At 35.4% G+C, this 12,315-nt stretch overlaps 1 protein-coding gene and 1 pseudogene across 1 annotated transcript; one reads left to right on the forward strand and one right to left on the reverse strand.

Annotated features, from left to right (window-relative positions):
• Positions 1-4,657, reverse strand: part of LOC108776575 (queuine tRNA-ribosyltransferase pseudogene) — a 13,847-nt pseudogene extending 9,190 nt beyond the window's left edge.
• A 6,663-nt stretch (positions 4,658-11,320) lies between these two features.
• Positions 11,321-11,668, forward strand: LOC108776576 (uncharacterized). Its single transcript, XM_018543238.1, has one exon. It carries the CDS (start codon positions 11,321-11,323, stop codon positions 11,666-11,668), a length of 348 nt encoding a protein of 115 aa, XP_018398740.1.
• The last annotated feature ends 647 nt before the right edge of the window (positions 11,669-12,315 follow it).

Below are 12,315 nucleotides of genomic sequence, written 5' to 3' on the forward strand. Positions count from 1 at the left end.
TGATTTTTATCTATCTAATGTCATTACGTTGATAGCTAATCGATATAAAATAAAATATGCTAGCAAGCGCCGTCTGCCGTTTAAAACGTGAAAAGGACAACAATTTAACGCCGTCTATCATTTAAAACGTGAAAAGGACAACATTTCCGATGTTAAAATTTTTGACATTTCATCTTCACATCGAGATATCTTTCTTCATAGGATACGTAGACAATAAAAACATATTTATAATATAATTTAAACACTAAAACTAAATTACGGATATATAAAAATTGATAAATTCAGCCATTTATTGTGAGATCCGATAATCTCGGGTACACGGAACTCATCGACTCGCGTAAAGATACACGTGCGGTCTCGCGCTTCGCATTCACATGGCGCGAGACACTACCGTGTCTCTTGATGTTAAACAATTTAAAAAAAACAAGAACAATTGGTCTTTTGTTGATTTTAATTTCTGTTACGTTTTTAAAATCGTTAAAAAGCAATATTTTATATTCTGAGTCACCAGCAAAAGAGGAACAGCAAAATCATATCACCAAAAAGAGGGTGAAACTAGATGAGTTGCATTTAAATGAAGAAGGTGCAATCGAGCAACCAAATGTACATACAGTACTCACAATAGAGCAGGAATCTATAAATACAGTAACGAATACCGTACAGTCAAATACTGTGGCTGTTATTGAGCCAGATTTTATTGATGTAAATAACCTTGAAAATAATATTATTATTACATTACCTGAATCTGATATAGCTTTAAACTGTACTGGATTTATATATGTATAAATTTAACCTTCTTGTTAATGTTTTCATGAGTTAAAGAGAGTTTTGTTGCTAACGATTTATGCCATAAGTGAGTTTTCCTATTAATGATTCTGTTAATGATTTATGCGCCCGAGTTACTTCCCTTTAATGATTATAAGCATATATTGTGCAATTCTCTTCAAACTGATTGTACTTTTTCACTGATATTTTACATTGAAGATTACAACTGTTTATTGTCTACTTCTGTTTTGAAATATAATTATTTGCCACAGTGACTGACGTTTGGTCTATTTTGGGCGACGCTTGCGCCCGCCGAATCCGAACCTCCCTTTCGTAATCTAACAGTTACATTACCTTCATCAAGTAAAGAATTATGTCGTTATAATGCAAATGAAAAATACAACATGAATCTCATTTTATCTTCATCAAATTCAGAATCATTATATCACGACGAAACAGATGAAGCAGATGAAGAACATCACGTAAATACGTTTCAAGTATCAAACGAAAATATTTCTTTTAGACCCGGTTGCATCAACACTTTTTAATTTTAAGAGAGACTTAAAACTCTATCTATCTCGTTTTAAAGCCGAAAGGGAGACAGAGACAGAGATAGTTTAAGTTTTGCTTAAAATCGAAATCACGTTGGTGCAATCAGGCCTTAGACAAAAGATACATAATTGGCAGGGTTGGTTAATAACTAATTAAAACGTTAAAAGTTATATAAAAAAAAAAGTTAAAAAGTTAATAACTTTTAACTTAACTTAGTTAATTTTAAATGCATTAAATTTTAACCTATAACTAAGTTACTTTTAAACGTTAACTTTTTAACTTTTTTTTAAGTTAAAAAATTTTTTTATCTCCTTTAAATATCTTAGAAAGATAATAAGATATAATAAGACTAAGGCCGGAATCCATAGTCCGAACATAGTTTAAATCTTAAGGAACGTCTTAAGAGGCAATACAACATTAATTGCAATGATAAACCCAAAGACATTGTTGATAGTGTTGATACAAATGAATACGATAATTTTTACGTATTTAAGGGTGTTTAAAGATTCTACAAATTAAATTCAAATAGTCAATGACCTATCATAGAAAGAGCTCTAACGCGCATGAGCGTTGCCGACCACGGTCGTGAGCCGTGCGATCAGCGTGACTCTCGCGTCGTATGTCCTACTATCGTACTTCTTTTTTTTCTGTCCGCTTTCGCTTTTTCCCGAGTTACCGTGGCAATACAAGTTCTCTCCTTTGTCTCAATCTGAGAAGGAAGCCTCGTCCTTACGAATTTCGTCTTTTTTACTTATTTGATTCCGTTTTTAATTAATACAATTTAATCAGTCATGAATAATTAGATTCAAGTATAGAAAACGTGCAAACAGTGAACTGTGAGATTGCTCAATCCGTACTTCATCACATTTGTGATATATAATTCTATTCTTAAAGAATTTACTACTTCGATTACTTGTGTTCATTGGTTTATATGGCATTATTGAGATATTCATATTTGGAGTTTACATGGCATATATAAATCCTGATAATAGGATTATCTGTACAAATCTTATCGATGATTACACAGGACCACAAAAAAAATTTTCGGAGAGCAACTGGGATAGTAGAAGGTGATTCTTGTAGATTTTTGGTCGCTAAAATCGATACCAGAACCCATTTTGCTGTAACACGTCAGGATTATGCGGAAAGTGAGGTTATGTAGGGGAAAAGTAGTTATTTTTGAGTGGATTTTGTTGAAACTTGTTATTCGAGGACTTTTGGCGTTGTAGATTACGAATACCATTCCGGAATAAAAGCTGTTTAATTCGAAAAGTCTGTTATACCGCTGGCGTTAGCGTCATCCAACATGCACCCCGCGGAGGTCGCACAGTCGGATTTGCATGTCTTCGGGGTGCTTTGATCAGGTGGTTCCCCTTGCCGTCACCTGTTTGCGAGTTTGCGTGCGTGCGTGCGTGCGTGCGTGAGGCTACGTTCAGCAGACTCAACAGTTGAGAGAGCGCTCTCTGTTATTGGTGTATTCTTCTAGATTTAAAATTTGATTGGATGATCTAAAAGAATACACCAATAACAGAGAGCGCTCACTCAACTGTTGAGTCTGCTGAACGTAGCCAGGATGTTCAGCCGTAATCGGATAGCCGCCATCGGTTGCCATGTACTTTTTTTACAATGTTCTTGCCGACACACACGCACGCACGCACGCACGCACGCACGCACGCAAACTCGCAAACAGGTGACGGCAAGGGGAACCACCTGATCAAAGCACCCCGAAGACATGCAAATCCGACTGTGCGACCTCCGCGGGGTGCATGTTGGATGACGCTAACGCCAGCGGTATAACAGACTTTTCGAATTAAACAGCTTTTATTCCGGAATGGTACTCGTAATCTACAACGCCAAAAGTCCTCGAATAACAAGTTTCAACAAAATCCACTCAAAAATAACTACTTTTCCCCTACATAACCTCACTTTCCGCATAATCCTGACGTGTTACAGCAAAATGGGTTTTGGTATCGATTTTAGCGACCAAAAATCTACAAGAATCACCTTCTACTATCCCAGTTGCTCTCCGAAAATTTTTTTTTGTGGTCCTGTGTTATCGATGAATAAATATACTTCAAGAAGGAAACCACTCATCGAATTATAAAAGAGAACTCTCCATCACTAACGAACGTAAATGATTATCAAAGCAGACGAGGAAGTTACACTAAACAATCCACGTAAACGATAAGATTATATTGAATTCATCATAATAAACTTACGAAGTACAAAATTCTTTACATCATGGTAAGATTCTCTCTCATATAATTTCCATTATCTTTAATATCCTTTCGTAAATACTTCTAATTTTCTTATAAACTTTTGTTTCATTTAAAATTCATATTGTTTAATAATTACGATTTATACTTTCTCATCAATTGATTTATTAATAAATTCCTAACATTCTTATTTAAAATATAATATCAATAGTTACATGTTATTCAACTCAAATTTATTCAAATCTAAAATATGTCTTTCTTGTGAAATGTTAAATTGAACAACGTGAATATACATCGCATTGTTATTTTCGTTACTAAAAACATTATATCTCATTGAATAAGATTTCTATTAATTTCAGTTTCTTAACATGTCGATTTCCTTCCTTTCAGCAAACTCCCATCTAAAGGATATCTGTTTCTAACAAAGGGGTAACGCCATTCTAGAGCTCGAAAAAAAGACATGTTTTTGATAATTTTTTACGGAGATACAATAAAGGAAATGGAAAATCTGTTTATAGGAGTTTATTATACATGTTCTGAAGCAAATAAAAAAATTTTTTAATTAACATTTTTAAACAAAATGGCGGCTACATAATACGAAACCTCTCGCTGAATGAGCTTCACGGCCGGAAAAGTTTCTCCCACAATTTTCAATCCGGAACAAAAAACCAAAATTTTTTGTAAACTATATATAATTGGCTACAGAAGTACGTAGAGGATTTTGAAAATATTGAATTTTGAAAAAATAATGCTTATTTGAAGAAAAAATTCATTTTTCAGTAAAAAATTTCATCGTAAATTGTTTATAACAAAAAAAGTTGACAAGATATCAAAAAACTCCTACGTACTTCTGTGTAAAATCTAATTACAAAGCTACTGTTAAAATTTGAATTGAATCGTTCAAAAATTGTACGAGTTATGTTTCCGGCCAACTTGAAAAACATTGTTTCGAGAAAAACGCGTTTAAAGTTTTAAGTACTAAAATAGTATAAATTTTTTTTATATACCTCTAGTCGGCAATGCCTGCACCATACATTTCACCTTCCAAATTCTCCTACTCTGCGTCTTTTCTGACCGATTTTAACAATACCCTGGCCTCTTTTGCCTTCTGCCACGAGTACCATGAATCTTTTCTTATTAATCGAGCGAAGGCACTTTCGGTTTCGAAATAAGTACTTAAAAATTTTATCGCACTACGAGACCAAGTGTACATTATTTTTAAGACTCTAAGGCATTATTTAAACAAAAAAAAATTTTTTTATTATTTTGAAAATTCTAGAGTGGCGTTACCCCTTAAAAGAAAGAAGACAGACACTGTGCAATCAAACAGTATATCTTGGATAATTGAAAATTATCTTCATAATAATAAATATGAAATAAAAGATTATCCACCTATATTAAAATGCACGTTTATAAAATATAATACATCAGTACCGTCGTTAGCATAAGTCGAGCGAATGTTTAGTGCAGGTGGCTTACTATTTGACGACTTACGAGGAAAATTGACCGATCATCATTTTGAGATAACGCTTTTATTAAAATTTAATAATTATTTCTACTCTGTGGAACGTCGGCTACGACGAAGTTCTAAGGACAAAATTACCATTTGGATGCAAGATAATTTGTTATGCCGATGATACTCTTACCGTGGCATTGGGCAACACTGTAGGAGAGGCTAGAACTGCGACGGAGTACGGGACAACAATGACGATAAATAGGATACAGAAACTGGGACTTAAGGTGTCTCTGCCCAAAACAGAGGCCATGTTTTTTGGTGATGGTGCACATCGGGAGGGAATTATTAAAGTGATGTTACGTATAGAGTCGCGCAAATGATAACGGGACACGGTTCTTTCGCCCTATACCTCTTTGAGATTAAGAAATTACAATCTCCGATCTGCATGTATTGCAGCCGCGCCGAGGACGATGCAGTGCATACGCTAGTGAATTGTCAATACTGGAACGAGCAGAGGGGACCTCTGCTAGCCTTAACGGATGGGGATCTCTCACTTGGCAACATAATTGAACGAGCCTTGAGCTCTAACGAGAAATGGGCTATATTCTCGAACTATTGTGAGATAGTAATAAGTTATAAGAAAAAAAGGGAAAGAGAGGAAGAAATGCGTAGAAGACTGTTGCGTAGAATAAGTAGAATTAGGTAAAAAAAAAATTAACTATATTATATATACAGAAAGGACTTGCGGTGTGTAACCTCGACGTAAAGATCAAATATACGACCGGAAAGTGATGTGTATGTGTATATGTACATATATACGCAAAGAAAATAAATGTATAAACGCGGTACGTTATTATTATTAAGTACAAATAGGAATAGATATGGTCTACCGAATAGATCAGTCGCTGTTGAAATTAATTTATGAGAGCTGTGAGCCTGAGACTGTAATTGCGATGGAGTTTTCACTCGACGGGGGAGGATTGGTCTGACGAATACCAAATAGGTGATACCGTGCCAATCCTCACAATTATATAATACCTTGCGAGATTATCGATATGGGGGGGGTTTTTAGTTGGTAGGCGCACTGCCGGTTGATGACAGTAGAGGTTGGAGAGGGGCGGCGGCTCAGGGTAAAGAGGAAATATTCCTAGAGGGCGTCTATCCCAACGAGTGGTGGCGCCCGCAAACCTGGGCAAACCCTGATCCCTGGTGCCTCCAATACAGGATTGGGCATTGTATATAAAATACTCTTATTTGAAAACAGTATTTGTAATACGATTGACAGTAGTTCCCAAGATTTTGACGTACTCAGCAAACAATTTCAAATTCAATATATACTTCTAGTAATTATGCACTTTTATTGCATGCGGATAACTCGGCTAATTTCAAGTCATATTGCAGATACTGTTACATAATATGGACGTACGTGCTCTAAGATAAAGACTGTGACCGGCATGAGGGTCATGCTCGATCCCTCATCCACAGCCTGTCTCGATTGTCAGACAATTTAGTTTTGGCATTTTATTTTGATTATTGGAAGAAGATCCGTAATGTTAATTTCGTTTGTAATATTAAGGTTAGGATAAGTTAGTTAGTTAATAAGTTTGGTTAGCAATAATTAGCATTAAGATCGCCGTTATTATCGGCATAATAAAATAATTATTATTTTGTTTATTATTGAATCCAAGAGGTTACGCTTATTTTACGTTAAAATTTTATTGAAAATCAGGTAAAAGAGAATGTTTTTGTTTTTCGTTTGTGGAACCTCGTTCCACCACGCAATTTCGATGAAACTTGGAATCCACCACAGGATTTCCATAAACTTGAGGCTCGCTCAAGCGCGACGCGTTAGGACAATGGGGGGGCAAGGGGTCCCATAGATATAAAGGTTTTGTTTGTGGAATCTTTTTCCACCACGCGATTTCAATGAAAATTGAAATCTACCACAGGGTCTCAGCAAACTTGAGGCTCGCTCAAGCGCGATGCGTTTAGACCATGGGGTACCATAGAAATAAACTTTCCCATAACGAACAAGCTCTCCCCACGCGTCGGAAAAAGCATGAACGGCGCATGCGTCGAGAGAGGGTATAAATAGAGGCAAGCGAAAGGGGGAAAGGAGAGTCCTCTTTGAACTACGAAAGTAGAAGCTTGTAGGGGTGAATGATTAACCGTATCGAATTTGTATTTGCATTGACTAGATATTTGTTGAATAAATGATTGTTTTGTTACATAATTGAAAGTGTTATTTAATTACCATTGAACATCGAATTAAGATCCTTCGTTCTTGGAGGGTAAAAGAACGTGGCGACCGTTCAGCTGAGGCTGAGGACCAGGACTGAAACCGCCGAGGATCGGCTTGTTCGGTCACAAGACACAAATACAAAATATGTGGAAAAAGATTTACGAATAAATTGCTACTCTCTATACACGAAAACAATCATAAAACCAAAAAACGTTATCTTTGTGAATTTTGTGGACAGTCGGTATTGATTTAAATAATATAATAGTACATTGAGTAACAAGTGTATATTAGTTGTGTAAGGTTTCGACAAGGTTAATCGAGGGGTAGAAATAGAAACGTAACCGGTTAAGGAAACGATGGAAAGATGTCAGGAATAGCTTGAAAGATCTAGGATGAAACACACGTTAGTTAAAAACACACTTTATTGCAGAGCGTCTAGGACGCGACTTCTTAACGTATTCTTGAACTTAGAATTACTGTCGACCAATCACAGGGTCTCTTCTCCATAGCACAGCGCCACGCTGTGGTAGGGAGTCTGGTAACGAGCGCATTGCCAACTTAAAAACTATGAGAAGCGAGTTGTCGCTTACAGTTGTTTATAGCGCGAGACGGGCGCGATTGTGTCGTATATTTTGTATTTTAGCGGTTGTTTAAAAAGGAAGCTGCCAGTCGTTGGTAACACTATGTTAGGGTTGATCAAGAGTTGGCCAGTTAATGGTCAAGACGTGTTCGACGCTATCATCAAGCGCGCTTAGTTACGAAAAAACAATTGTTCGTTGCTAAGGTGTTTTTTTGTTATAACGATCGTGAAAGAAAAGGCCTATACTGAGATATTGAAACCGCGCGGTAAATAAAATCAGTTTTGTGAAAGTTCAGTTCTGTAGAAAAACTGAGAAAGGAGCTAATAGCTCGGGTGAGGTTTTGTAGCCTTATTTCTTTGGATTTTATCCATGTGAGGCTGTCAGCCTATTTATTAAGCGGCTTAGAAGTCCGAGTGAGGCTTCTAGTCTATTCTTTATCAAACGTTAGAGAAATCTATGAAATTTTGAGCCTTCCGGACAGGACGAAGATTATCATATCGACAATTCTTAATTCTATTGAAGGAATTCCAGAACAAGGAGAACGGAATCAGTTATTCAAGAAAAAGCTCATAATATAACTTATTATCATATCATCGATCATATTATCTTTTGTCTTTTCGCCATCTATTGTTTATAGTTAAAGCTATCTGTAAGTAAACCTTTTTTCTGAAATAAGTTATAACGGTTAAAATGTAACCTTTAGAATTGTGCTGCTTATGATGAAATCGTGATTGTTTCTATTATCGTTTCATTTAAATAAAGTCAATAGTTTACCTTGCATTAAATTATTTAATCATACTTACATTATTTACATATGAATTTGTTTGTTTAATTAAGATTCTTATATTAATAAAATAAATATAATTACATTCAGTCTTATTCGTTTTCTACTTAAAAATTAAAATATCTTTTGAGCTATCGAACAGCGGTGTACATAAAAATATTCTACATTTTATATTTTATGGAAGTATATAAAAGTATTTTATATTTTGTATTTTAGTATTAATAATGTTCTTTGTGTGTGTGAAATCGCTGCTTCGATCTCGACTGAGATCTCAAATGACGGAATGGATTGGTGGACTGGACGATTGAGAACACTGAGCACTTCTTTTAACTTGTTGTATGCAAGTTTTATTCACCATAAATAAACGCAGTGTTATTCGCGTGGCACGGCGAGAGAAGCGATTAACTGCTGTTAATACGCCGAGACTCATCCACGACGGTAGCCGTGATGAGTAGTACAAAAGTAACGAGTCGCGGTAGCGAACCCGTAGAAAGAAAGCTGCTGCTTTCGACGAGTAATTTGAGAGCACGACTTGACACGGCAAGTACTGATTTGTGTCTGAGGGTAGAATCGCGCTGCGCGATTAGCGCGACGAATCGGCAGGACGACAGCGACATCGGTATCCAAATATGCGGCTAAATTGTAGTAATGATATTCGCAAGACGGCGCGGTGAGTGCGACGAAAGATTCACGGACGGAATCGATGGATGGCGCAATCGATCCTTTATTCGGCTTTGTGGCGCGAAACTTATCCTATTCCGGAACATACAATAAAAGATTGAAATTTTAAATTAACATAGATACTGAACCGATGCGAGAAGCGGAACAGAGACCAGAGATTGTCTACGAAAGAGATGGACTCTACAGAGTAAGAGACAGTGAGGGAGACGGAGACCGGATACCAATTCCAAGGAACCTAACTTGGTGGATAATAGAGAAGGTGCACCGTTTGCTGATGCATTTCGGTAGCGACAAGATGATCGCGTTTGCCGGGAGAATTTTTCTGGGATTTGGATTCGCTAGAGTGGTGTACAAATTTATAAAAATTCATAGCAACAATTTTGGCCTATATTAATAATGATAATTAACTATATAGATATGATGTACGTACAATATGTTGTAATTTTACATTATATTCATCAATTTATTACCTTGAGAATTGACTCTCTTTACTGATTTATAATTGACTCTTATATTATATTCATTTTTACTGATACTGTATTTTACGATTTGATTTAGAAATGTGGAGTAGTCCATAAACTATATTATTGGACGATTGCTTTGCTTGTTGGACTCTCGCTGGTGTACACGATATTATTATGAACTTAATGATGCGAGTGAGATCGAACTTTTATATTAAACAATTTTTATATTTATATACATATTTATTTTGCGTTTTTAATTTTATAATATAATAGTTTGTACATCGTTAACGATTTTGCGTTTTTTAACATTGAAAATGACCTAATGAAGGTTGAAACGTTTGTTTTTGAATTTTATTAAATTTTATATTTATTTTTAACTAATGACTGTTTATTGCTAAGACCTTTGTAATTTAACTAATATTTGGCTCGTAGCCCTATTTTATATTGATTGATTAATAATGATAATATTAATAATGATAATAAAAAATATGTTGTTCAGCCGCAGGTTGTAGCTATATATCATGGTGAATCTAAACCAAAATCTCCAATGGAATTTTTAGATGAATTTATAATAGAATTTTTTAACTTAATAGCCATTAAAATTACATAAGATACAAATAAAGCATATATCAAATTATTAAATTTTGTATATAATACACCAGCAAGGGCATTTATTAAATGTGTAAAATTTCACATAGTATTTTATGCATGTGAACGTTGCACATAAAGGGTCAAACAGTTGCAGATAAAAATAAACACATTATATACAAAAGTTAATTGTGAAGAACGTAATAAGCAATCTTGAAGCACGTAGATAATCTGAGCATCATCTTGATAATGAAATCTCTCCCTTATTAAGAATTCCAGAATTCGATCCAGTAAAATCAGTTGTTCTCAATTTAATGCATCTTTTATTTCTTGGAGTTAAAAAAGATTTCTTAAATAATATTGTATTTGGTGGTCCTAGAACTGGTGGAATTGGTCCACGCAATCGTTTATTACTACGTAATTTACTCTGCAATTTTTCTGATCAAATTCCTCAAAGAAAACTTTTAGATATTGATGATTTAAAAAAATTGGAAAACCACGCAATTCCGTTTCTTTATTTTATATGGCGGTGTGTTAGTACTGTTACGTTTTTCCTAATGATAAATATAAACACTTTTGTCTGTTGTACGTAGCGTGTCGATTGTAGTGCAGTGATGATTTGGCGGCATCAAACACAGAAAAAAAAAAAAATTTATAGGAAAATTATAGACGCATTTAAAATTATATAAATGTGCTGATCCTCGCACAGTTTGTATCGTTGATAAATATGAGAACGTGCCTATTGTTCATAAATAATTGTATGTCGGATGAGAGAACGTGCTGGGCAGTAATGATCGCAAACCAAGTGGTAAATATTAATCGCATTAATTAAATAATTTTCTTTTCCACTGCAAAATATAAATATTTACGACAATAATTTTCAGATCGGTTTTTCCTCCCGCCGCGTTTAAATGGCGAGATTTGCGCGGATTTCTTGTGAAACGAATTGCCTGTGCTTCTTACGGATGTGCCCCTTTACGTGTGAGCACAGATGATATACCAACACAATGGAGCTCCTGCGCATTTTCATCGAGATGTTCGCGATATTTTGAACGCGCGTTATATCGCGATAGATACATGGTTAGGTCGGGGAGGTCCTATCGCCTGGCCACCACGGTCGCCAGATATGAATGTTCTCGACTTTTTTGTTTGGGGCTATATTAAAGAATTAGTCGAGCCTCGGCATAGTGATACAGAAAACGAGGTTCGTGAAGCTATCATTGCAGCCTTCGAGACCATTACACTGGAAATGGAGCACCGTGCAACGCGTAGCACTGTTCCAAGGGCCGAACTCTGCATACGAGAGGAAGGACGGCACTTTGAACAATTTTTGCACTAAAGCATGAGAGTGGATCAGGTATATTGGAGAAACAACTATTAAAAAAACGCACCATGCTATCTACCGCAAGATGGTGTGGAAACGATAGCAATCTGTCATTTTCTTGCCGCGCGTAGAGAGGACGAAAGAAAGTTTTTTTTTTTACGCGCGGCGTACTGCATTATTTAACAAAGATCTAGCTTCGACCTATAAAATTTATTTTATAGACTAAATCATATTTCTTAATGATTGTGTTCTCACAAGAACGGTCCTATATGAGAGTTAATATTTAATTTGTTAATTATATCTTATAACATAAAAATAAATGAAAATTATTTGACAGATGTTCTGATAAGCAAATTTGGAATGCGGGAAGAAAAGCACATAAATTCATCAATGAGCCGTTGGTTCTCGGGAGCAATTGATCGGTGCCGTGGCAGAAAAGAAAGAGAAAGTGCAGATAAAAATAATATTTAAAAATTATTTTAAAAAATGTTAAAATAAAAAATGTTAAATGCACTGTTAAATGCCTGTTTATGTTTCGAATATGAATTCCCAAGTAAGAATTAAACACTGGCGAAATACCGGCCCAGCATTAAATCCCGATATTAAACACCGGCGCGATATCGCATACCAGCATTAGGATTTTTTGGCTTCATATTATTTAA

This window comes from Cyphomyrmex costatus, unplaced genomic scaffold (genome assembly GCF_001594065.2).
Source record: "Cyphomyrmex costatus isolate MS0001 unplaced genomic scaffold, Ccosl1.0 scaffold363, whole genome shotgun sequence".
Taxonomy (NCBI): domain Eukaryota; kingdom Metazoa; phylum Arthropoda; class Insecta; order Hymenoptera; family Formicidae; genus Cyphomyrmex; species Cyphomyrmex costatus.